The sequence below is a fragment of the Eptesicus fuscus genome, chromosome 2, assembly GCF_027574615.1.
Source record: "Eptesicus fuscus isolate TK198812 chromosome 2, DD_ASM_mEF_20220401, whole genome shotgun sequence".
NCBI lineage: Eukaryota > Metazoa > Chordata > Mammalia > Chiroptera > Vespertilionidae > Eptesicus > Eptesicus fuscus.
In genome coordinates this window covers 69,477,205-69,504,764 of record NC_072474.1, presented here as the reverse complement: position 1 = coordinate 69,504,764, position 27,560 = coordinate 69,477,205, and the positions used below count along the sequence as shown (strand labels likewise).

At 45.1% G+C, this 27,560-nt stretch overlaps 1 protein-coding gene across 1 annotated transcript; it reads right to left on the bottom strand.

Annotated features, from left to right (window-relative positions):
- Positions 1–1,034: 1,034 nt before the first annotated feature.
- Positions 1,035–24,811, bottom strand: NAAA (N-acylethanolamine acid amidase). The gene is made up of 11 exons (XM_028148451.2): positions 24,524–24,811; positions 23,751–23,915; positions 21,046–21,172; positions 19,245–19,335; positions 13,354–13,430; positions 7,838–8,010; positions 7,627–7,689; positions 6,830–6,896; positions 6,194–6,222; positions 2,872–2,987; positions 1,035–2,042 (listed from the first exon to the last, which is right to left on the bottom strand). Exons 1-10 carry the CDS (start codon positions 24,733–24,735, stop codon positions 2,912–2,914), a joined length of 1,080 nt encoding a protein of 359 aa, XP_028004252.2. The 5' UTR covers positions 24,736–24,811; the 3' UTR covers positions 1,035–2,042; positions 2,872–2,911.
- Positions 24,812–27,560: the final 2,749 nt, after the last annotated feature.

Sequence of the window (27,560 nt, the reverse complement as noted above, 5' to 3'; positions counted from 1 at the left end):
AACAAGGCATAAGATGCTATTAAAAAAAAAAAAGGATCCTGGCAGGTTTAAAAAAGTACCAAATAGTCCATTAAAAACTACTATCCTTGATATTAAAAACTCAATAAACCCATTGAAGAAATATTTCTGATTTAAAGGGGGAAAATCTTTAAATGCCTGAAATATATCGAGAGAGAAATCCACTCCTCTCACTTTCCCCTCCCCCCAAAAATCCCAGAGGGGCTAAGACACAGCCCCTCACGTACCTACTCAGAGTTCAGGAGGAGGCAAGAGAAGGTAGGAGAATAATTCTTAGATGATAACCAAGCATTTTCCAAAATTGAATAAAAGAAATAAAATCGAAATTTGGCGAGCACAACAAATCCCAAGCAGACTAAAACAATCTACATCCTGGTACACTGTAGTGAAACCACATGGCTCAAAGGACAAAGGTCTTAAAAGCAGCCAGAGGTTCAGATTGCTTCAATGACTGTCCTGCTTCAAAGCTCTCGAGGGCTTCATTTCCCCTGGTTAAACTTAGAGTAGTCCCCAAATTTCCACCCAAAACTCATAGTATACGTATATTCAAGAGAAGAAAGAAATGTGACCAATAAGTAGAAATTTCTGGTCTCAATCCCAGTGTGATGTGTCTGGCAAGAGTAAACTACTCTTGATATTTGATTTTAAAAGGGGCATTGGATGATGGAAACTTAACAGTGCTGATCCAACACTGTCCAAGAAGAAACATGTATATTCCGGGCAACTAGAGAGACGTGCAGCGTGATGGGGCAGGGTGACCTGTGCCTGGCCAGCGTTTCCTTCCAGACATGCCATTTCCCTTCCTTCGGCTGGTGCCCGGAACAAGAACACCCATCAACTCCTTAGCTCAGGCTTTTAGCCTTTCTGACTTCATCCCAAAGACGTTTCTTTCGTATGCATGTGGAAAAAATCCAATTCTACAAAGCGGCTGTGCGCTTCTTTGAATCCTGACCCTTAACATCTACAAGAGCTGCTTCCTCAGGACAGCTGCTCAGAAGGGAGGAAGAACACAGCACTGAATATCTGGGAAATTTTTATTTTCCTCGCCAACATCTTTTCCAGAATTTTATTAACTAATGATAAGTGACCATCAGAAATTATTTGGCTGTACATTGCTTTCAAAAAGCAGTAAGAAAGTGGCTATTTAGAAAAAGGAGGTACATCAGGTTAGAAACATTATACAAAATGAGAATCCCATCACATGGAAATACATAATCAAAGGTTAGACTAACAAACCAAACAGGCTCTACTCAAACGAGAGCGCTCCATTTCCTTTGAGAAGAATTTTTCTTCCTCAGACTCTTCCACAAACACTTCATAATGAACAAAGAACTTATTTCTTTGTAAGCTGAGGTATGACAACATAGCTATGTTATAGGGAGAAGCTGGGATACGGTTTGACCTCTGAGACCAATTATCTTTGAGTTAGTCATTCAAGGCAGGATAGAGGAAGCTAGGGGAGGGGCAAGGCAAACAGTGACGGGAAGGGAATGCAAGGAGCCTGCTACCCATTTTACCAAAACAAGCTCCAAAGTGATCCTCCTGCCCTCCCTCCCCGCCCCCCACTTCACACAGAAGAGTTTAATGAGGCAGGAGCCTGTATTGCTCATCTATGTATATAAAAGCCTAAGCGACCGTCTCACTGTCCAACTGGTAGCTATGACGCACACTGACCACCAGGGAGCAGATGCTCAAAGCACAGGCATGGAAACATGGAACAGACTGATGAATCTCAGAGGGAAGCAGGGAGGGGAGATGACAGGAAGAGACTAACCAAAGATCTTATATGCATACTGGAGGCCTGTTGTGGGGTCTCTTGGCCTGGCCTGTGGGGGATCGGGTCAAAACTGGCAGTCCGACATCCCCTGAGGGGTCCCGGATTGTAAGAGGGCACAGGCCAGGCCGAGGGACCCCACTGGTGCACGAATCTGTGCACCGGGCCTCTAGAAAAATAATACAGTCCTTTCACTTTGTTTTACTTTTTAAAGTGCAGCTCTTCAAGAATTTCACTTTTAAAGAATCACCTGCAAAGAAAGAAAAAAAAAAAAAGAAATAAATGCACTTAATTCAAAATCTGACTTTTAAAAAAAATTTAATTTTTCCCATCACCATTTATCCCTCTATGCCCTCTTCCACCTCCACCCTCCACCCCCCGTCCCCTGTGCAATTACCACACTGTTGTCCATGTCCATGAGTTTTCTTTTTGCTCAATCCCTCAGCCCGCCTCCTACATTAACCACCTCCCCCCACGCCCCAGCGGTCTGCCTGCTTTCTATCTATGAGTCTGTTTCTATCTGACTTTTAACAGTGAATGACCAAAACCAAGGCCAGGTTCACAAACTCCAGAAGATCCTTGCAGTAGGGAAAGGTGTCCTATCAGTAGGTGGCTGCCCAGAAGGTCTCAGGGACAGCAAAAAGGGTTCCCACTCCTTCCTCAGGTCCTTCCTCTCATCCATGAGCTCACTGATGCCTAAAATGAATTCTGTAAGCATCGTGTGACCTCAGTATCTGTCTTACGCTGCAAAGGTGATGGGCCTACCTCACTATTACTCTGAGGACACGTAAGTCTTACCAGCTATTTTCCTCTCCATATAAATGAAGAGATAACACTTTGCCCTGAGCGTAGGTTTTCATAAGGGAGCCAAAGGGTACCAGGCACCAGGAGATTTGCTCTCATAAAAACAATTCAAGATAAATACCCAATAGTGACATTCATCTGACACAAATGATAATCACATGCCAGATGCCTTTCCAATAATATCATATATGTATAAATGTTAAGTATGTTACCATCTTCTGTGAGAAATACCAGCACACACACACCTCTTCCTCCCCCAATAAACTTTAACAAACCTTTCATAGCAGGTGAGTTCACTCTTCTGCTTACTTCCTTTTAACCCAGGTTTCTGACCCTCGTCATGTACTTGTCTGGGTTGGCAGCGCTCATTACTGTAGTATAAACCGTGAAGCTGAAAATAATGAGAGAAATGTTTATAATATACGCATCCTTTTCCCTAGTATTCCAAAGAAGAGAAAAAATACTAAGCCCTTCCCTAACACTTGGGACCTAGGACAAGAATACCAACAGAGGCCCACATATGCCACAATATTTAAAATTTATAACTCAAGGTGATCGTTCCTCCTATTTTGATGACACTGTGAAAGGCCACATTCAAATTTTAAAATTCTCAGACTCCCCAGAGTTGCATGCTGGGCACTGAGGAGGGTCCAGCCTTGACCCTCACACCTTGCTCTGCCCTACCCCGCTGGGGAGTGGGGAGACATGTATGTGGACACCTCAGCCTTTGCTTCTAGGCTTCATGCGTGACCCCCAGAAAACATCCCTTGGCCACAGGATGCCCACAATGGCTGCACACCACCATCAGGAGACCACCCCCCCACCACCACAGAAATGAGCTAAGAATTCCTGAGTACTTGAGCCAGACTGGGTGGGCCAATGCACCTGGTCCAGGGGAATTCTTATATCAAGACCGGGTCGAGGATGGCCAGAGCTCAGGAATCGAGATGGGAGGCCCACTTGCTCAAATACAAAGATGAAAGTATGATGTCATTTACTCAACATTCTGCATCGTTCTGTATGGCAGGAGATCTGAACACGAGCCCAGGTGCACACACAGTGCACACACAAGGGCCTCTTCCCTTCACCCCTTCACCTACCACTTGTGCTGGACACTAGCTGGGATGCATTTCAAAGCACCTGGAGCTGGGCTGCTCAGGAATAGGCAGCGTTAGTGGCCCTGGGCCCTACAGCTGGATCAGACACCCACCGAAAGAAAGCACTAAGGGCATGTTTCCTGCATAAGGACCTTGGCTGCTTATTTACCTTAGTGATAATTCTATTCTCCATCATGGGGTGAGGGCATGTGCGGGGGCGGGCGGGGGGGGGGGAGGCCGGGGGAAGGTCAATGGGGAAAAAAAGGAGACATATGTACTACTATTTGTAATACTTTAAACAATAAAATTAAATTAAAAATTATATTTTCTCTGCTTTTAGCCACAGCAGAGCATGTTCTACAGCAGGTGAGTGTAATTTTATAGCACAGCACAAGGGGGCAGCATAGAGCTAACTTCTGTTCAGACTTATTTCTATTAACCTCTTCCAGTAAAGGGCCTGAGAGGCAGGGATCTGTATTAATTCTGGCTCAGTGGTGATTATTCTTTTTTTAAAAAAAATTATTTATTTTCTAAAGTTTAGTGGTGATTATTCTTTAAGTGTAGTTCCTCCTGGGCTTTCAATTATACAATAGAGAAAAATGCTACTCCGTAAACTGTTTATAATTTCTAACATTCTATTTTGACAAAACATTTCAGAGTCATTTCAACATTCACAGCCTTTAACTTAGTAACCCCACATCTGGGAGTCCAGGCAAGGCAAATATTCAAAAGTGGGGGGCGATGGGGTAGGGTGGAGAGAGAATTGCACAAACGTGTTTCAGAGCTTTAATAGAGGAAAAACTAACAACTGGAAAATGCTTAACTCAATTATACTACATTCTACTGCTATGCAGCTATTTAAAATTATAAGGGTTACTCACAGCATGGAAATGCTTCATTAAAGTAAACATAAGTATTTTATTATAATACTAATTTAGAAATATATATTCATAATTTATATAATTATTTTCAAAACTATAAGAACACAAAAACAGGCTTTTAACCCCTATCTTTTGAATGAATATTAAAAGGGCAAAATTGTGCCCTTCCAGAAGGGGTGCAGCCAGTGTTGCATTTGGAGTCGGTTCCTACAGCTGGTGAGAGCCAGCTGTTAAATACGCAGGACATTTATGAATCAATTGTATGCTTAAATAGGCCAGGTAGGAGCACTTATACCATGGGAGCTAATAAATACTACAAATCAGGGGGGTCTTTTATTTGTTTTTTGCTCCCCACTAAACAGCTACTTTACTAGCATATCACTGGGTACCACTTGTTACCCAAGTAGCTCAGTTGGGTAGAGTGGTAAAATACTGACTGACTAGGTGATTTGGTTTTTCTGTATTTGGTTGTTAGAATATTGTTTCTGGAATAAACTGTTTAGCATTCATCTTTTCATCAGGCCATTTAAAAAATAACTTCAAGCAGGTATTTTGAGATATATATTCCTACTACTGTACAAAGTAAAAAGAGTAACACCAGTTTTGAAAATGTCATTACACATAACAAACCTTAAAGCACCATATACGAGTTACTCTAGAGGCCATCAGGAAAACTCCTATTTTGTGCTTGTGTAAAAGAGGATTATTTCAAAGAAAAAAAAAATCCATTGGGTATTTGAAACTAAAAACCACTTTACAGGTTTTATCTGCATTAGCTATTTCTTGAAGAATACTAATTTTGATATCCCTGTCTTGGAGAAAGCGGAAGTGAGAATGATGAGTCAGTAGGCAATGCTGGGCTCTGGAATTTATTGAGCAGAAGCTAAACCTCTGTATGGACTTGCAGATGCTTCCTCTTTGTTTTAGTCAGTTAAGTCCTACCACAGAAGCAGAAGAAGGTGTCAGCACGCCTCAGGAGCTGGCCTCAGGCATGGGTACACCCGGCGGGGCCAATAACCGGCAGGCTGAGCTGTCCAGCCTTGCTGCGCTGCGATGGTGAAGTTCAGGTCCTCCTACAAGTTGGAGGTGGCTGCCTCTCAAATTTAACCAAGAGCTTCCTGTGGCAGGGATGGTGACAGCCCAGCGGTTCACGTCAGAAAACTATGTGGGTGAAACCCCAGGCTGTGGACTGTCAGGGGAATGGGAACTTAGATACTGAGTTACCTGCGGAATGAGCACCGGGGAGCAGAACCTCCCCGGAAGACAAAGGGAGGCCAAAGCTGTCTCACGTTCAGATCTAACAGTGAAATGAGGGGGCTCCCAACCAGTGAAGGCAGGCCCCGGCTGCCACACAGATGTAGGATGGAAACGACTCTGTTTTTCTTAACCTTTGTTTTTCTCGGTGGACTTATCACCTGACTTATGACATACTTGTTTATCCACCTCTCCTGGGCCAGAATGCCAGTCCCGTGAGAGCAGACTTTGTTTTGTTCACTGCTGTTTCCACAGAACCTAGAAAGCCTGCTCCACAGGAGTCCTCAGGTCCCTGCTGAGCCTAAGAACATGTGAGTCCACCTTCCGGGAGGACGTGAGAACAGAGGTGAACAGATGCCACTTACTTGTTATACACCGGAAACACCGACAAGACCTGCACAGGAGAAAATCATATTATAAAAACTATCAGAGTGGAGAAGAAATACATGTAGGAAGAATAAAACCCCTTAACAGCTGAAACCGGTTTGGCTCAGTGGATAGAGCGTCGGCCTGCGGACTCAAGGGTCCCAGGTTCGATTCCAGTCAAGGGCATGTACCTTGGTTGCGGGCACATCCCCAGTAGTGGGTGTGCAGGAGGCAGCTGATCGATGTTTCTAATTCTCTATCTCTCTCCCTTCCTCTCTGTAAAAAATCAATAAAATATATTGAAAAAAAAAAAAAACCACTTCCGCCTGTCTCAGAGTGACAGTTACAGACTCCGGCATCCTTTCTCCTCTGAAACAATGACCATATATATTACACCTGTGCCTGTTTCTAACATGCAGAAAAATGTAGGTGAAGACGGATACTTGAACCCACAGAAGCAAATTCAGAAAATGTCATCTGGCTTTTAAAAAAACGTTTTCAACCAGGTAAAACTTTTATTCTAGCATTTGCTTCCACCACATTTCCTTGACTTCAGAGGAGAAAATTTTCTTAAGGCACTATTAACAAAGACACCAAACATCCTGAGTGGAAACTGGGCCTCCCAATAGAGTTACCTGGAAGAGGGCCTCCAGGCTGAGATTTGCCTGGCCGGTGGCATTAAGGGCTTTGATGGCAGGTGTTCTGTAAGGACAATGGTCAAAGGTCACTTGGAACTTCAGGAAACCCTGAATCCCACCAGTTCTCATTTTGGGAGACTCACTGGGAGGCCCAGCCTCCTGATCTCCCTTTCCTCAAAACAGATTTGTCCCCCAAGCATGTTTCCTCCCTAGTCCCAGACCCCCTCGGTGGAATGAATCCAACCGCCGGGCTCAGGGAAGCTGGGCTGGGGGAATCGTGTGGCTGCAGACTGAACAGTTGCCACCGAACCCCGAGGGGCAGGAAAGCCAAGGGGGAATATCTGCTCTTTGGGGACGCACGGACTTATAACCACAGAAGTTGCAAAATTAGCAGGGACCAAAAACGCCCCCAACTGGCTTAGTTATTTATTTATCTCAGTATGAAAAATATTTTCCTTCCAAAAAAAAAAAAAAGTCTTACATAGAAACCACGCATCTTGCTCTACCTCTTCCTTTTACAGATGGCTGAACAGAGACTCAAGAGAACTGAAATCATCTTTTCCCCCCACCACCAGCCAGAGCCAACCTTACTCTCCCAATACCCGACCGACTGCTAAAAGGCTCTCCCCCCGTGTTCTCACCACACTCTATGTCACCGCCACCTGGCACTGGCGAGGGGGCCCAGGTATGTTTTCTGGGAGGGGATAGCACCTGTAGTTCTCCTCAGTGCCTGTAAAAGGAGGGGTACGTTCTCCTGACCACAAGAATATACTGGGGAGCAGAGAGAGGCCCACCTTCGGTCATCCCTCTCGGGCGCTGGCTTCCAGTGGTCATAATTTGTCTCCACTCGGAACCACCTACAACACAGCACATCATCTTATCTTATCAAGGTCACTGGAGACATTAAGTAAAGAAGAAACATACAAAAATGAAAAATACCTCCAGTTTCATCAATTAAATATAGATTATTAGTGCAAAATGACCGGAGCCTTTAATTCTACTTACGCTCCATTTAAAGGATCTAGAGGCCAGATGTCTGCCGGGCCACTTCTGTTCCTCGTGATGACCACTCCTTCCCGGGGGGACATGCCACCAACAATGTAGTACACATCAGCAATAAGCGGCGTCTTGGCCAGTTTGTCAACAGCTGCCTCAAAGCTTTCTGATTCGCTCAGGGTCTGAACAGAGACAAACCTGCATTAGCATCATCAGTCATACCGATCGATGGCCAAGGGGTCCAACGCACATCCTCCTGATACATGAACCCATGATCACAACCTTGAACTGCTCTGACTTCATCCTCTTGTCATCAGGACTCTTGAAATGGAAGAAACCTCAGCAGGGGGCCAACTGCAGCAGGATTTTTCTCAAAAAAGGGAAGAGCGGCTGACAAGTTCTAGGCCCAGCCCAGAAAACATGGGCTGCGTGTTTTCTAGGCAGACCGCTCCCATGTTTCCTCATTCATTTGCTCTTTCAACAGGTATTTTAAAATATACTTGAATTGATTTCAGAGAGGAAGTGAGAGGGAGAAAGGGATAGAAACATCAGTGATAAATCGTCTATTGGCTGCCTCCTGCACGCCCCACACTGGGGATTGAACCCGCAACCCGGGCACGTAACCTGACCAGGAATCGAACTGGTAACCTCTTGGTTCATGGGTCAATGCCCAACCACTGCACCACACTGGCTGGGCTCCACAGGTATTTCTTGAGTACCTACTATGTGCTAGACACCATGCTGGTATGGAGACAGCAGTGAATATGACCGACCCAGCCTTGTTCTCCCCAAACTTCTAAGGAAAATCAACAGAAAATGGTGATGCAATGTAATGAGTGTCAACAAGGAAAAGACGCTATGGAAGTCAGAGCAAGTACCCATCCTTCCCAGAGCATCGAGGAGGCATCTCAGGAAGGTATCACGTGAGCTGAGCCAAAGAGACAAAGAAGTTAGACTGGTGAGAGTGGTAGCTGCGGGGCTGGGACTGGGGATGGGGAAGAGAGTTCTAGCTCCATGGAAGGGTTTGGCAAAGGCTCAGAGCTGCTACATGAGAGTAGTGAGCTGAGCTGGTGTTCAGTGACCCCTGGGACTTCATGAAGACTCCACATGGTCTGTGACATGGACTGCTAGGGAATCACTTTCCTGATCTTCAGCTTCCAAGTATGACCCTCCTCCTCAAGCTGATCGCACAGGAATGTCCTGAGTGGACGGCCTGCTCGTGCCACCCGCACCTTCACAATCAACCTTCTCCCCCTGTGCGAAAGCAGTACATATTCTGCTCACCCACCTGAACACCGCTGAGGCACAGTGTCAAGGGCAGGGTGAGGATAGGGTCAAACCAAAGAACAACTCAAAATATCCGTGTCTGCAAAGGCACCATAACCCACCATCCCAGGCAGGGACATGTGGACGTTTCCCTGCCTTACACATATTGCTGTTAGGGGGGAGGTATTCAGACTTGAGTTAATGTGTTCTGAACTCAGCAAAATTATAAAGTGAGGCAACAGGAGTGATGAAACATTTTCATTTTTTTTTTATTTGTTGCCTAAACCATCCCCCAACTACTATTAATGCATGCATTCCTCTAACAGAACTGCATGAGAAAAAAAGCAAAAGAACATCAATAAGGAATAGTGGAGGCAGTGCTGACTTGTTTCACTCAGAGGTAAATTGTGGGTGAGGACATGTACCTTATGTTTATCTCAGGAAATGGAGGAAATAGACAGGGACTGCGAATGAGCACAGGGTTTCTTTTAAGGGGAATGGACATGTTCTAAAACTGATTGTAGTGACAGCTGTACAACTCTGCGAGTATACAAAAAAACAGCGAGGTGCACGCTTTAAATAGATGAATTGTATGGCACTTATTTATATACCTCAATTAACTATGCATCTACCTTATGACCCACCAATTCCATCCTTAAGCACTGACCCAACTGAAATGGATACAGACGTTTACAAAAAGACTTGTACAAGAATTTCTATGGCAGGTTATTCATAATAGCCCCAAACTGGAAACAACCCAATCAATGCCTATAAACAAGAAAATGGATAAACTTGTGGTATATTCATAGAATTGAATATTCTTCAGTAATAAAAGGGATGAGCTGGTAACACAAATAACATGGATAAATCTGAAAAACATTATGCTGAGTGAAAGAAACAGAGTCCATATACTATGATTTCATTTATATGAATTCTAGAACAGGCAAGAGTTCTCTGTAGTGATAGAAGTCAAACAGTGGTTTCCTGGGGGGAGACTGGGTGTCAGAGGAGGCTGGGAACTGATTAGAAAGGACTCTAGGGAAATTCCCAGGAACTTAAAAATGTTCTGTGTCTTATTTTGTTTGTGGTTACAGGCGTGGCTATATGAGTGTGTACAACTGTCAAAACACATTGAACTAAACTCTTAATATCTATGCATTTCACTTTATGTAAATTACATTAAAAATGTTTTTTAATCCTTACCAGAGGATATTTTTCCCATTGATTATTTAGAGAGAGTGGAAGGGAGGGAAGGGGGAGAGGGAAACATGGATGTGAGAGAGACACATCAATTGGTTGCCTCCCACATGCACCCCCAACTGGGTCTGGATGAACCTGAAACCCAGGTCCATGCCCTTGACCAAGAACCAAACCCTGGACCCTTTGGTGCATGGGCTGATGCTCTACCACTGAGCCACACTAGCCTTCTGTGGTCAAAGGACAAGTTACATGCCGCCTGGAACCCTGCTGTCTGGTAGGTCCTGTAACGCAGATGCTCCTTTTGTTTTGTGTAGAGCTACCTTCTAATGTATTTGTTTTGCTAATTCGAATATTTGCCACTGGGATTTCTAAAGGGGAGGTCTGTCTATATTTGTAGAAAAGCATAATATTATCTCTTATTTCAGTCAGCTATTTTGGAAAAGTAGAGCCTAAGACCAAGATTCTCTCCTTGACCAAACTCCGGCCAGCCTCCTCTGAGCCCTCCTCTTGATCTGGCCTTAACTTCGGCCTACAAAGACTGGAACAAACACTAACCGTTTCCAACAGCTCAAGGCCACATCCCTACAATGATGCTACACCGCCCCCCACCCCTCTTATAGTGACTGCCTGAGAAAACTCAAGGCTGTTCTAGGGGAGCCGAATTTGCCTCCCCAAATATGTCTCTGTGGCATAAGGATTATTTTAAGCTGGTTATCTTTAAGAAACAGCAGACATGGCAGAAGCTCTGAAAACCAGGTAGAAAAGACATTTCCATTCATCAGAGAAATCTCCATTTGTGAGGGTGTCTCCCTAACTGTACCAGGATGAGGGTATCTGAATCTCTAGAAACTATTATCAATGGAGAAGGCTTAGACTCAAATCTGCATAGAAATCTTACTTTTCAAAAAAAGTTTTTCAATTACAGTTTACATTCAATATTATTTTATACTATTTCATACTTGAATTTATGCATGGGTGGTGTCCCTCTGGGTGGCCTGCAGAGATTGAGCCGAAACCCACAGTCCAACACCACCTGCAGCTCCTACCTGCCACTCCCACTTATCCCGGCCCTATTGTGCCTGCTGTGGGCTCACGCACAATCAGTCCTGATTGGGAGAGGCTCAGGGTGTCACAGCAGTGCTCTCCAGCCATGAACCCTGCATCTGGTACCCTCCCAAGGGGAGTGGCCTACAGGATCAGGCTGAAACCAGCTCTCTGACATCTCCCAAGGGGTCCCGGATTGCAAGAGAGTGCAGGCCAGGCTGAGGGACCCCACCATGGGAGGGCTCCAGGGTGTGTCCAGCCCATCTCGCTCAGTCCCAACTGGCCGGACCCCAGCAGCTACCGGTTGGAGCATCTGCCCCCTGGTGGTCAGTGCACATCATAATGACTTGTCAACTGGTTGACTGTCTGCCCCCAGGTGGTCAGTGCACAACCAGCTTAAAATAATCCTTATGCCACAGAGACATATTTGGGGGAGGCAAATTCAGTGCACATCATAGCAAGCAGTTGAGCAGCCTTAGCATATCATTAGCATATTACATTGTGATTGGTTGTCAGGTTGTTCTGCCATTTGGTCTATTTGCATATTACCATTTTATTATATAGGATTGGTTTCAGGCATATAGCATACTGGTTAGACAATCATATACTTTACAAAGTGTTCCCTGATATTTCCAGTACCCACCTGGCAACATACATAGTTATTACAATACCAGAGGCCCGGTGCACGAAATTCATGCACTTGGTGGGGGGGGGGTCCCTCAGCCCAGTCTGCGCCCTCTTGTAGTCCGGGAGCCCTCGGGGGATGTCCAACTGAAGCGGGCCTAAGCTGGCAGTTGGACATCTTAGTGCTGCTGTGGAGGCGGGAGAGGCTCCCACCACCACTGCTGCACTCACCAGCTGTGAGCCTGGCTCAGGGCTTCTGGCTGAGCAGTGCTCCCCCTGTGGGAGTGCACTGACCACCAGGGGGCAGCTCCTGCGTTATGCATCTGCCCCCTGGTGGTCAGTGAGCATCATAGCGACCGGTCATTCAGCCATTCAGTCTATTTGCATATTATAGCCTTTTATTATATAGGATTATTGACTATATTGCTATGCTGTACTTTATATCCCCATAACTATTTTATAACTACTAATCTGTTAAAAATCTTACTCTTGCCCAGCTGATGTGGTTCAGGGGTTGAGCATTGATCTATGAACCAGGAGGTCATAGTTCAATTCCCGGTCAGGGCTCATGCCTGGGTTGTGAGCTTGATCCCCAGTAGGGGGTGTACAGAAAATCATCAGTGATGATTTTCTCTCATCACTGATGTTTCTACCCGTCTCTCCCTCTATCTTCCTTTCTCTGAAGTCAATAAAAACAAACAAAAATCATACTCTTGCTATACTTTTTCCTGGTTATTTCCCATAACTGACTCCCTACTCTCAACATCTCCTTTTGTCTTCAGTGAATGTATTTAAGGTGATGGCTTCCACCATTTTGGTAAGAGTTAGAGTTTTCTTGGAGGTATAGACGTTATTAATTTTTTTTTCTCCTGCTAATCTGTCTCATGTCAATTTGATTATCAGACCAGCCAATGACCTCCCTGAACATTGACAAAATAATTTACTGTCTGTTTCAGCCAACACCTGAAGGTAGGACCCTTGCCTCCCAGTCTGCTGGAGGGAAGGAGCCTAACAGTTAGCAAACTCAGGTTTTACACGAACAACCCCTCTTTTCGGCTTTTTGTAATTTGTCAATTCTCTGACTCTCCTGTGTTCCCCCTCACCTCCTCCATTACCCACTCTCCCTTTAAAACACCCAGGTACCTCTGTACAAATCAAAGCTGAGTGCAAGTCACGCTGGACACTTTCTCCCATTGCAGTATTATACTACTGATTAAAATCTGTCCTTACCACTTTAACTTATTATCAAAAGGTTGATATGCACTTTGCAAACCTTTAGATGCTTATTCTTTGCAGGAGCTTCTTATGTTAAAAACAACATTGTTAAATGACACAGAGCATCACAGAAGATGAAGTCAGGGTGAGGTGGGCTCCACAATCAATATACTCACAGTGCGGATAAGCCAGCTGATCGGAGAGTGTCTCTGAATAAAGGCAGCAATCGCATTCTCCCACCACCAGCCTTTATCTGCCGAGGTAAAGGAACAGTAAGTGTATACACAATTGCAGCCACTTTTTAAAAATATATATATTTTATTGATTTTTTACAGAGAGGGAGAGGGAGAGAGAGTTAGAAACATCGATCGGCTGCCTCCTGCACACCCCCTACTGGGGATGTGCCCACAACCAAGATACATGCCCTTGACCGGAATCGAACCTGGGACCCTTGAGTCCACAGGCCGATGCTCTATCCACTGAGCCAAACCGGTTAGGGCTTGCTGCCACTTTTTAAAATTCCTTAAGTCTTGTTTCCTTCCCATAGTACAAGCAAGTTGTTTAGGGGGTGGAGGGAAGGTTGGTAGATGAAGAGTGATTTTCCAAACATTCTGTGTTCTGTGTAAACGTGTGTGTGTATGTGTGTGTGTGTGTGTGTGTGTGTGTATCACATCTACACACAGAATTTCTGGTGCCAGGAAGCAATGATAATTATCTTAAAGGAAATCACTCTATGAATTACCTCAGGCAAAATAAAATTATAGAACGATCAGAAGTGGCTCAGTAAGTATTAGGAAGACTATAAAGAGTATATATCTCCCATGGTTTTAAGTTTGATTGGGGCTCACTTTAAAAAACAAAACAAATTTACAATCATTTCCCAAAATTACTTTTTAACATCTTGAAAATTTTCTACAGGGGATTTATTTTCAAAGAATACTTTTCATTCAAGAAATAAGCATTGAACATCTGCTATGTGGCTGTTCAGATAGAGCTGACTTCCTGAAAAGCTGACTCCATTTATTTTTTTTAAACATTTAATCACCTTTATTTATTTTTTGTTTGTTTGCTTTTGTTAATCCTCACCTGAGGATATTTTTCCATTGATTTTTAGAGAGAATGGAAGAGAGATGGGAGGAGACAGAGAGAAACATCGATGTGAGAGTAACATGTCACTTGGTTGCCTCCTGCAGGAGCCCTGACCAGGGCCCCAGGCCGAGGAGGAGCCTGCAACCAAGGTACATGCCCTTGACCGGAATCGAACCCGGGACCCTTTGGTCCGCAGGCTGATGCTCTATCCACTGAGCCAAACCGGCTAGGGCATCCATTTAAAACTAACTCTCCAAGAAGCAGAAGACCGATGAGGATGACTAGACAGCAAAAAAGGAAAAGTTAAACTTAAAAAAAAAAAAAGGCCTCTGTGACCTATTCTCCCTCCACTTCCCGTCTCAGAATCTAAAGGTGGTCACCTTCGCATAGAGACTCCTGCCCACCTGCCCACCGACCCACGGGGGCAGCGCCACCTGCAGATGACACGCCCTCTCCACCGCCCAGCCAAAACCACAATGTGAATTTGCAGCAGGGGAGGAAAAGAGAACCAAACTTCCAAGGTCCTGCATTTTTTTTTTTTTAAGTACTCTAGAAAGGAAAATGTATTTGTATTTGTTATTTACATTTTATATTTCTGTATATATTTTGGGGGTCAGCCATTTGTAATGATTTTGGGATGACCAAAACAGTCTTTGGAGCATTCTTACTTGTGGTATTCCCAGGTTCACCATAATCTCAAAGGAGAAGAAAAACAAAACAAAACAAAAAAACCTTGTGAAAAAAAGCAAAAACTGCCCAGCCGGCATGGATCAGTGTTTGAGCATCAACAATTCAATCCCTGTCAGGGCACATGCCAGGGTTGTGGGCACAATACCCAGTAGGGGGCGTGCAGGAGGAAGTCGATCAATGATTCTCTCTCATCATTGATGTTACTATCTCTCTCCCTCTCTGAAATCTATAAACATTATTTTATTAAAAAAAGCAAAAACAACAACAACAAAAAACAATCTTTTTTACTATAAGTAGTTGGTTTGTAGGAGATGGTTAAAAAGGCCAAAGATAAAAAGGTTTTCTTTTTCCTCTTTTTTTTTTTTGTCTGAGAAGTTTCTGGGTTTTTTGGTGTGTTTTTTTGTTTTCTGTGTTTTGGGTTTTTGTTGGTTTTTTTTTTTTGCCTGTTTGATGTATGTGTGAAACAATGTTGTCCAATAATAAACGAATTTTATTTTGCTGAGTTATTCTAACAACAACAATTAAACACACAAACTAATCCTCCGGAATCCTTGACCCCTCCCCCATTCCCTGGATGGCCTCTGGAATGCGTTGGGAGGCTCCAGGTTAATCAGGAACTACCATTAACCTTCATCCACCATTTAGTCCTTCCTCAGGGGCAAGGTGTATGTTACCTATTTCTTAACTCTCCCTAGCACCAGAACACCAGGTATCTGGTCCCTTTTTTCCTTGTTCACCCCCATATGCCTCTTGGAAATACAGGTCCTTTCCTTAGGGGGATAAAACAGGTGGTCTATGGGGTAATCCACTGTTTTACTGTTGCTGCCCAGGACTGTTTCTGTAAGTTCCCCGTTAAAACTCTTTACACTGACAAGCTGGACTTGTCCGCTTCTTTCTCTGGCCTCTCAGCTCCTTGGACATTTGGGGGCCACCCTGCTCATACGGCCTTTTCACGAAACACTGGCACATCCTGACTTGGTCCAGACCCTTGGAATTGAACAGTGAACAGAAGAAACTAGTATACTGAGGAAAGAGTGAAGAACTAAAACCGAGTCACAATAGTCAAGCTGCGCAATTACTAAAATCAAGTAGGCTGAGGCATGAGGAAACAATTCTATTCCTGCTTTCATTAGCCATGGAACTTGAACTTTTGAACTTTTCAGTAGTGTATTAATGCCTGGGGAGGTAGATAGATAGCTGTAGCTGTATCCTACAGATAACCCTGTGACGATCTTAGGAAAGAATATGCACATGTCCGAACAGCCTGGCATCCATTATCCAGACCCCTGACATCTGGAAGATCGCCATCTGCTATGATTGCCAGAGGCTAAGAATGCAGGACTCATCCTTCTGAAGAATGTACTTTTTACTATAAAAACTCTTCGCTTTTCGTTCTTCTTCAGAACACCCTGGGTATTGCCTAGTTGTGTCTCTGGTATGCAAACCCTAAAACCCTTGAATAAGTTTTTGCCATTTATTTCTAGCAAAGCCTCCTGACACCTGGTGCTCAGCTGGCCATACCATTACATAAACAAGGCCTGGATAACTGTAATAAAGAAAATGAGACAGGATAATATCGTCATGAGTGACAAGGGAAGATTCCTTTCAAGAAGAGCGTAAGGACAGCCTCTCTGAGTTGCAGACATTTGCGTTAAGATGGGCTGAGGGGGCTAAGACAGGAACAAGCTTGGCAGATGTCAGGAAAAGAAAGCATGCTGGAGAGGTGCAGGTGGAGTGAGGGAGAGGGAGACAGGTGTGAAATGAGGTACAGGAGCTGATCGTGCAGAGTTCTAAGGTCAGAGTCAGGACTTTGGATTTGTTATAAGTGAAATGGGACATCACTGTAGGTTTTAAACAGAGGAACAACCTGATCGTGCCAGCTGCTGGTTAAAAAGGAACACGGAAGGGTGAGAAGCCGAGACCGGATGAACAGGGACGGCAGCAGTCCTGGTGTGATGCAGGTAGCCTGGCACTGAAGGTAGACAGAATGGACAAGGACAGTCTCGTTTTGGTGGTAGAGCTGGCTAGACTCGGGGAGTTAGGGATCAGAGAATCTCCTGGTACATCAGTTGATTAGCAGTGCCATTTCCTAAGACACACAAAACCAAGAGAGGAACAGATTTGGGTGGAGGCAGAGTGAGGGCGAGAAAAGAAGGAAAGAAAAAGTCAAGAGATCTGCTTAAGCCCCTGAAGTTTGAGATACTTGGTAGACGTCAAGGAGGAGATGCTGAGACGGTGGATGGGTACTCCAATCTGGGTTTCAGAGGCCAGGCTTGGGGATGTGGCAATACCAACAAATGCTCCTCCGGCCCTGACTGTGTGCCAGGCACTGCTCTGCGCCCTTCACGTACAGGAACTCATTTCATCCTCACACAGTGATGATCATCCCTGCTTTCCAGATGAGGACACTGAAGTCCAGACAGACAGGTTAAGCACCTTGGTCCTGGTCACCCAGCTAGCAAGTGACAGCACTAAGATATAAACCAAGGCAGCTGGCTCTGGAGTCTGAGATCTTAACCACCAGGTGGTTAGTTAAGGCTCCTCGTCTCTATGCCATTAGTTAGTCCTCATATCCTTACCCGTTCCCACGGTGGTTAGGGGCGCTGCTAGCACTCTCCATGCCCAGAAGCGTAACTGAATATCTTATCTCCATTAACCAAGAGATGTTACCTTATTGTTCAGGCATTTCAACTCAATCTTAGCAGATTAAAAGATAGTTTTCGTTCAAATAAGGTTTTTAAAAGTTTTTAAAAAGCAGTTTGACAGGATTTAATTAAATGTGTATGTTACAGAGTAACTGCGTAATTTGTAAACTGCTCAGACCTTAGGTTCTACTAATCAGTTTGTCAAACGATCTGAGTTGCAAAATGATGGAAACAAAGCCCACTTTTTAATAAATATACATGTATTTACAGACATTCTGTGTAAAATCTGGATAAATGTCATGCTGTGGTTGGAGTACCATTTGGGAAACAGGCTCACACATAGCTGACATTTGAGAAAATGTTGAAGAAACACATTAGGATAAAGAACTGACTACGATAGCCCTGGCCAGTGTGGCTCAGTTGGTTGGAGCATCATCCCATACACCAAAAGGTGGAGGGTTCAATTCCCAGTCAGGGCACATACCCAGGTTGTGTGTTTGATCCCTGGTCAGTGCTCGTGTGGGAGGCAACTGATCGATGTTTCTCTCTCTCTCTCTCTCTTCTCTCTCTCTCTCTCTCAACATATCCTTGGGTGAGGATTATTTAAAAAAAGAATAAACCTAATCAGAAGAAACAATAACAGGAAGTCAATGGGGTTCATCAATGACGAACACTGAACTTGAAGAGACTCCTGTGTATGTCTCCTTCACTCAGCTGTAAGTTCCTGAGGACAGAGACCAGAGGTTATCTCTGGGTTCCCCACATATTGTGGAACTGAATGATGTCCCTGAGATTTGGGGAATGGCAGCAGCTGTATAACAAACAGAGCTTTGGGCCTGGACCTGTGAAATCAACTTGAGAACCACCTCCCCCACCTGCTAGCTCTCATTTCTTCTGAGCCTCAGTTTCCTCCTCTGCATAGTGAATGGGTTAATAATATCAGCCCTGCCTATGTAGAAGGACTGTTGTAAGGCTCTAAGGAGAAAACTTACGAGAAAGTGCACAGTAAACTGTAAAGTGCTTTACAGATGTTGCCTGTGGAAGGCCATCATACAGCCTCCAGATCACCACAATAGCTTCCTAACAGTCTCTGCTTCCATCTTAATCCAACACAATTCAGTCTCTTCAGAGCTGCCAAAGTGATAGCTAAGATGTAAATAATATCTGTTCACTCCCTGGCCTAAAATTCTTAAGGGCTTCCATTGCGCTTACATTCCAAACTCCTCCTCATGACCCACACCATGGCCTCAGCCCTCCTCTCCACTCCCCGCCCCTCCCACCCCCCACCGTCCTTACTCCCTTCTGTAACCACACTACTGACTCCATCAGGGTGCGTGGAGCCTGGCAGGAGCCTGGCAGAATCCCGTGAGTCAGGCCCTCCCTGACCCTCTAGCTATAGTAACCGTCCTGCCCCTCCTTCATCCTCCATCACATCATCCTGCTTTACTTCCTTGCACTATTAGCTACCTGCAGTCGTCTTCCTTGCTGACGTGCCCACTGCCCGTCTAACCTCACCAGAATGCAAGTCCCTGCCCTCGAGTGTAATAGTTATTCTACATGTTCTGTGGGGTGAGTGGGTGAAGTACTTGGATAAAAATGAACAAGGATGTGGCTAAAAGTGCTTGGGCGTTCATTTTGATTACCTCGTTCGTCGCCAGAAACTGTAAACTTGTAAGGACTCTGGCCAGTCCACAATCCTACATAGCCAATAAAAGTGGTTCCTGTGTATGCAACCTGAAATCAAGAGATAAGGTACCATTTTACCATTCCAACCAAATATACTTTGAAATCACCTTATTTTGCCCCACAATTTCATTTCATGGATTTTTTTTTTTCTTCTTCTAAGGTTCCAACATAATAGAATAAAAACTCTGAAATAGCCTTGTAAAAGATTTAACCTTGGATAGAATTCAGCGGACCTATGACCTTGGATGGGAAAAAAAAAGTACATCTTTATTTTCACTAACTTCTAACTGAAATTTAATTTCTTTGGTAATGAATATATGCAATCAACCATGTCATCATAGCAGTGCCTGTGATTCTGTCACCAGCAGAAATTGCAGGTATTTTCACATACATAATGGTATCATACCTAATCTTGCTATGCTATGCACACATATCTTGAAATATCATTCACACTTATCACTACCCTGAAAATTATGGTAGTTATTAAAGCCACTGCCAAATTTTACTATTTAATGTGTTAAGAATACATAAAATTGCCCGGTTTGTGTGGCTCAGTGGTTGAGTATTGACCTATGAACCAGGAGGTCATGGTTCAATTCCTGGTCAGAGTACATGCCCAGTTTGCGGGCTGGGACCCTAGGAGGGGGAGTGCAGGAGGCAGTCTATCTATGATTCTCTCATCACTGATGTTTCTATCTTTCTTTCCCTCTTCCTTCCTCTCTGAAATCAATAAAAAATAAAATTTTAAAAAAAGAATAAAATAATGAAATGGCTGTATTTCAACTTAATGGTTTTCTTTGCAATCCAATGCCTCTTAGTTTATGTATTATAAACATAATTCTAAGAAGGGATCAGCAGGCTTCACCAAGGGGTTCCCGCACAAAGAAGGTTAAGAAGCTCCATCCTAGAAGTGGCAGTAAGTGGGAAACCCTGTGCTGTTCGAACTTTTAATAAGAGATTTTGTTTGTAAAAGCAGATGACCAAATGAGTAAATGAGTTTTTCATATTTGTGACTCAATCTCTAAATACAAAGAACAAACAAAATATAGTCCTTGTCCTTAAACAATGTCCCCCAAAGCCAAAATCTGGCTTTGGCATGCTCTGTTCTGTTTCATAATAACAGCCTGCTATGTATAATCAATGAATATTGATGAATGCCATCTCCCTAAAAGTTTACACAGAAATGTGACGATACCTATTAGACTATACTTTTAAATAAGTAACACCACAGAATACAGCTCAGCAGTGGTTTTCTTTTCAGTGTTACTAGACCTTACTATGATGAAAATAACTATCACCATAAAGTAATTATCAACCTCTCTGAGCTATAGCCTACAAAATGGGTTTAAGTGATTTCCCAGGTTCATAAAGGAAATAAGTGACAAAAGCAGGATTCAAAGTCAGGACTGTCAGACCCCAAAGCTGGGTGTTTCTAGCTATTACACTACACAGCTCCTCCTCCCCCCGAACATGGGAAAGCAGAGGAAAGAGCTGGCATGGCGTCATAAGTAGACGACAGATCATACCCTCATAGAGATTTCCCCAAGGAATATGGATTGACCTATTTATGCTAATAATAACAGATGACTCTTCTTTCTATAAGCGTAATAGATGTAAACCTCTCTTCTGGTTTTGTTTTTCCAGGAGTTTGATTTTTTTAATATCTTAAACTGATAACACATTTAAGTAGCAGGCCATGATTGCTAACTTGGGTCATCAAGTCTCGGATTTCTGAATCTTATGCTGTATGGACTATACCTGCCCGTTCTTTAAGAATTGTACATCCATAGTCATTTTGCGTAAGAAATCCCCAAATGGATAATCCAGATTCCGGCCATGGTAAATGTGGCCTCTGGAGTCTTGAGCCACAATACTGGTGCAGAATCTGAGAAAAGGGGGGAAAGTTCAACAGGAATGAATGAGAAAAATAAGAAAAGGGAAAATGAGGTTTTCATTTTTAAGATAAATCCTTAAAGTAAAACACAATTGTTATTCATTACAATGGACACATATGCCATAGAATCCTTGTACAAAACTATGGATTCACAATTCAAGGTGAAAACACGCTGGACACAGCGCATCAGCGTTCCGTGTTACTAGATCTTTGCCCTCAGCACACACAGCATTGAAAACATATGGAAAGAGAATTCATCCTAAATCGAAATCTGAAATTGACCCATTGTGGGCTCCGCTGGAACGGAACTTTGCATATTCCTCTGCGTGGCAGTGTGTAGCCTATTTAACGCATTGTCCAAAGCTTGCTCAGGGTCACCTCCCTATTCCATGAACTTCTCAGAGCAAGTAGATGGGCACTACACCGTTCCGTTCCACAAATGTTTCATTTCATCTCCTTGGAAAGATGGTCAACTCTTTAGGGGCTTGCACTTTTCCTGTCCCCTTTAGAACTCTTTGCACAGAGCTAACAAAGAAGGAGCCAGAGAGAAGTAGATTGAGGAAGGAGGAAGAAGGAAGAGGTGTGGTAAGGCATGTAAATTCTTTGAGGATATGAAATGTTACGTGAAAAACATATTTACATACAGCATGTCCAATTCTGGGGAATGGGGAAGAAGATATGTTTATCCACACAAAACTGAGAGGAAACACCTTTTAGAACTGATGGTCATTTCTGAGTAATAGGACATCATTAATCTCTTTTCACTTCTCTGCATTTAATTTTCTAGAATGATTACACATTACTTTTATAGTTAGTTAGGAGAAAAGAAATGTTACTTAATTTTTATGTTTGTTTAAAGAAGGAAGCTTGGTAAGGTTTGGGGTTTTCCCAAGGTTTCCGATCTTAACTTTAAAGAGTCCATGTCAAGGAGGGGACTGATAAAACATTGCAAGTGGCTAAAGCAAAGTTTGATTTTTCAAAATCAGCAAGACAGCACTACTTCCATGTCATGCCCAAATGAGGTAGCCCATACGCACGGGGGTTGGGGGCCCAGGGTCTGCTTTGGGAAGGCACTGCAGCAGCGGCTTGGTTTCCACATCACAGCAGGGGATGCCATCTTCAGTGCCTGGCACCCAGCGGGCTCAATATGGGGTAGCTAGTCTTATCCTGATTTGAAAAGCCTTAAACTTACATCAGAAATGAGAATAAAACATTTCCTTTGTTAAGGTTAGTGGAGTCTGCCTGTGTTTTGTGTTGTTAGGCAATTCAATCTACACCTTAACATCACATCCCAAAGTTAGAATATTCTTCGTGGAACTTTTGCTTCAATCAGTGACTCCAATGAAAGAAGGTGAAAGTGAATGTGAAAATTGATTTTTTTTTTTTTCTCAGTGAGAAAGCCACATGCCAGAACAGGGAAACAATGGGGACAGGAGATAAGGAATGGCAAAATTAACTTAGTCCAATTGAAAAGCACGTGAACAGGTTTGTGTCTTAAAACATTTTCCTGAGGAGAAACGCAGTCACAATGCATGTTAACCTGCTCTGCCTAGTTCTTCTTGAAAGATGCCAGGGGAAGAGGGGGGCAGGCAGTAAAGTTTAATTATCCCAATAACTTGTTTCATCATCTTTTGGTAGCCAGAAGCCATTATCACATTGCGGACGAATCACGAGAATTCTCGCTTCATATTGCACAGTGTTTTACAAAGTATCATATTTTAAAAAGATATTAGCTTGTAAGGACACGTAATAAACAACTTCAAAATGCAATGGGTATTTCATGTTAAAGCGTGCCTTTAACATTTACGTAAAACGATTTTTGTACTCGTTCAATAGAAACTTACCTGGCCACGGGGTAAAGCTAGCAATAAAACTACTGGTCCGCACTGTGTCTAAGTATCTGCAAGATGCTACTAGATGAGGCTGGTCTGGTAGCAAAACAATTTAGTCCTGAAGGCAGAAACCTCCTAATTCCAGGACCTGTTACTGAGCCCACGGAGACTTTAGGCTTCCCTGCACTTTGCCTGGGATCAACCACCCACTCCACATTGCTTCCAGGTCTGTGCCCCGCATTTTATCGTACCCACTCGGCACCCCAAATATTGGCTGGCCTGTGGCCCCAGCCCTGGAGGGAACAGGCTGGGAGAGGGAATCCGGATCACTAGCGATGCCAGACATGGGGGAGGAAGGACTGCAGGGACCCATCAGTGCTAGGGCGGCCCGAGGGTCGCTGGGTTAACTAGAGGGTCCAGGTGAGAGTGGGGTGAGTCCCAAAAACTTCTTGGAAAGCACACGCCCAGCGGAGTTTCTGAAGTGGGATGCTACCTAGACTGGAGGTGGGAGAAAGGGGGCATCAGGTGGAGGGAAAGGTCAGTGTTGAGGTCAGAGAAGCCGCTTGCTTGCCTTCGGGAATCCCAGGCAGGACCTGCTGCTCAGATTTACCCAGAGAAGCAAAGACGCAGCGCTGGGGGTTTCTGGGCAGCCCAGGCAGCACCCCGTTTTTATCACCCTGGAAACAGGCCTCCCCCCACTCGCGTGGCCAGAGCCGCTGGCCAGCCGGGGCACTCACGCGGTGGCCTCGTAGGCCATGTTAATGAGGACGCAGTCGGCCAGGCTGAAGCCCAGGACGTCGCACAGGCCGCGGATCTCATCGGCGTAGGGCTGCGGCAGGGAGCCCTCCAGCTCCCCCACCGCCGTTCGCATCACTGCGTGCACCCACTTGGGGACCTTATCCCTAGAAAAGAAAAGCCACGGGGGTGATTGAGCTCAGAGGGTGCAGGGGTGCGAGTGTGTGTGGTGTGGGGGGGAGTGGGGGGACCTAAGGCTCCCGTTCGTAGGAGTGATGCTGTGGCCTCCCCTCCCCAGAGAGCGGACAGTTCGGGTTACGCATCATCCGGTCCGCAGCCTCCCGGAGAGAAAAGGGAAACTTGCACTGGAGAGAGGACGAGCGAGCGCGGTCCCCAAAGGGGCGGGCGTGGAGGGCCCGCCGGGAGGGCGTGGGCTGCGCCCCCCGGCTCGGTAGCCGGGTGGCCGGGGCGGCGTCTCCAGCACCACCCCGACCTGGAACGTCTCGAGGACGGGCGTGCCGCTGGTGACACCGAACCTGAACGCCGAACCAGCCGCGCCGGATCATCCCCAACCTCGACGCCGCCCAGAGCAGCAGCAAATACCAGTTCTGGTCCTCGCCCACCCCTTCACGTTCCGGAGGCCGGGGTGCGGGGGGGGGGGGGGGGGGGGACGGCAAGGCCGTCGCCGAGGGAGGGGAGGGGGCTGAGTCTCGGTTCGGACACGCGCCTGCGGGCTTTCCCGCACCCGGCAGCCCCGGCCCGGCGCCGCGCTCACCCGAGGATGTGCGCCATCGCGGCGCGCACGAAGTCCAGGTCGAAGTGCCGCAGCACCGGCAGCCAGCGCAGCTCGGGCGCCGCGTCCAGGCTCACGTTGAAGAGCGGCGGCGCGGGGGGCGCGGGGGGCGCGGCGGCGGCGGGCACCCCGGCCCCGGCCCAAAGGAGCAGCAGCGCCAGCGCCGGGCGCGGACCCGGGCGCGCAGGGTGCATGGCTCGGGCTGGGACGGCCACAGCCCGATCGCTGCGGTCACGGCGGGCGCCCGGGAAGCGCTGGAGGAGGAGGAGAAGGAGGAGGAGCCGAGCGGAGCCGGGACGGCTGGAGGCGGAGCCCGCGCGCGGCCCGGCCCGCTGGGTCACCCGGGACCCGGAACAGCTAAGTGGGGCGCTCCCGCCGCGGCCGCAGCCCCGAGTCCCGCCGCGCTCTCCCGCCCGCGGGGCGCTGACTGTGCGGCCCGAGGCTGCTCACCCCACTCCCCACCCCATCTCACTCACTGGGTCAGCCCGCGAGAGGAGCCAGGAAATGATTTTCAGTAGCGGAGAGGCAGCAGGAGACCCCTCATTGGTGGAAAGGGATCAGCCCCTCCCCCTCCGCCGCTTTTGCTCATATTTAAATTCTAAGAAGGTTTATCTGGATTGTATAAGGGGAAGGAGAGCCTTTTCTGTTCAACAGGGCCCCCTCCTTTAACTTAAAAAAAAAAAAAAAAGCTTAAAAGTTGCCAATATTTATGTACCAAGTGTTTTTGCCGACTCTCTCTCATGTAACCATCAAAACAAGCCCAGCCGAAACCGGTTTGGCTCAGTGGATAGAGCGTCAGACTGCGGACTGAAGGGTCCCAGGTTCGGTTCCGGTCAAGGGCATGTACCTTGGTTGCGGGCACATCCCCCGTAGGGGCTGTGAGTGCAGGAGGCAGCTGATCGATGTTTCTCTCTCATGATGTTTCTAGCTCTCTGTCCCTCTCCCTTCCTCTCTGTAAAAAAATCAATAAAATATATTTTAAAAAAAAAAAAAGCCCAAATACACCCCCGCTTTTCTTGTGAGGAATTTGAGGCTTGCAGTGGTTAGGTAATTTGCCCAAGGTCACACCACTGGTGAGCCTTTGCCTTAGGAGGCAGGCTGTCAGAATCCAAACTCACCTTCATAGCCTTTAGCCTGAAGGGTCCTTACCAACTCTGCATCTCCAGTATCTGGGAGACAGAAAACTTGTCTTGGGAAAATCACCTGACTTAGTAAGGCTGGGACTTTTTTTTTTTTTTTAAATCCTCACCCGAGGATATTTTTTCCTGTTGATTTTTCAGAGAGAGTGGAAAGGAGGCGGGAAGGGAGAGAGGAGAAGGGAGAGAGAAATATCCATGTGACAGGCTTCCCGCACGCCACGCCACGAGCCTGGGATCGAACCTGCAACCCAGATGCATGCCCTTGACCTCCCTGACCATAATCGAGCCCGTGACCCTTCGGTGTACAGGCCGACTCTATAACCACTGAGCCACGCCAATTTTAATGGTTAGCAGGATCGTCTGTGGGTAAAATAGAGTAAATGTGTAGAGAACCTTCCTATTTTTATGGCCTGCATGTCTCTGGGCTAAAGTTCACATCTTTGTTCCCGCTTCTTCCTAGTCTGCTTAAAATCTAAGCCAAGACCCAGGTCTTGATTTGTTTACTTGTAAAGCCTGAGTAACAGCAGTTACTCATGAGCATTGAGAGACTCACTAAGGGAGCAGATTATCTGAGTTCAAAGAGGTGTGCTTGCATTAAAAAAAAATGACTTCCAATTGATACTAAAAGGATAAAAATTAAAAACTAATACAAAGTTTTGAAAACAAACCCATGATAAAATGTATTGAGTGAGTGAACAAATCTACAGCACAGTAAAAAAGGTGTTATTCACAATTAGGCTGAGCTAAATATAATTTTATATAATCTACTCCTCTACTATTAAACAGTTATAGATATGGCCTTGGCTGGTGTGGCCCAGTGGTTGAGCGTGAACCTGTGAATCAGGAGGTCATGGTTTGATTCCAGCTCACGCTGAAGGAAGCCACCTGTTGTGTTCTGAGCACACTAAAGAAGTCCTATGAAAAAGTTCCTAACCTGAGGAACTGAGACCTCTACCAAGAGCCAGAGAGGAACTGAGTCTTTTTACTAATACAATCATGCACCGCTTAACGTTGTGTAGTTTAGTATTACCTAGGGAAGTTGGAGAATCATGGACCCTACAACGCAGAATTCCATTTCTAGGTTTCTATGAAAACTGGATAAAGAAAAGATTCTAACCCTGGCTGGTGTAGCTCAGTTGGTTGTGGAGTGTCATCCTGTATACCAAAAGGTTGTGGGTTCGATTCCTAGTTAGTCTGGGCACATACCTAGGTTATGGGTTCAATCCCCAGTTGGGGCACATACAGAAGTCAACCAATAGATGCTCTCTCTCACATCAATGTTTCTCTCTCCCTTTCTCCCTTCTCCTCTCTCTAAAATCAATGAGCATATCCTCTGGTAAGAATTAAAAATTCTTTTTACACTCTAAGACATATGCCCAAGGAGATATTTACAAAGACATTTATGGGGCAAGATTTTTTAAATAGTGAAAAGGTGGGCACAATCTGACTGCTCTGCAGAAGGGTAATAAATGGGTGGAAAACTTTACAAAAGTTAAAAAGAAAGAATGTAATATTGTTACATAGTCAGCAAAACAATATAAACAATTATACTTGTTAAAATTTAAAAGATACTAAATGATACTGTCTGCTATATACACACACTTATACAAATACATGCACAAATATAGTAAAATATAACTAAAGGAATTATAGGCATGGAGAAGATAGTGGTTATTCCTGAGAAAGGAGGAAAAATGACTGAGTGGGGCGTTAGTTATAGTATTCTTAAGTTCTATTTCTTTAAAAAAGACTATGGCAAAAATTAAAATTGAATAAATCTGGGAGATTGATGTTTATATTCTATATTTTCTGAATCACAATTAAATGGTAAAATGTTTATAAAATTTTTCAAAAGGGAAAGATTCAAGTATCCTTAAAGC

Coding starts and splice junctions, on each gene's coding strand:
- NAAA (XM_028148451.2), bottom strand. CDS start 24,735: ATGCACCCTGCGCGCCCGGGTCCGCGCCCGGCGCTGGCGCTGCTGCTC. Junction 7,690..7,837: donor CTAGATCCTTTAAATGGAGC/GTAAGTAGAATT, acceptor GCTGTGTTGTAG/GTGGTTCCGAGTGGAGACAA. Junction 6,897..7,626: donor CCCGAGAGGGATGACCGAAG/GTGGGCCTCTCT, acceptor TTGTCCTTACAG/AACACCTGCCATCAAAGCCC.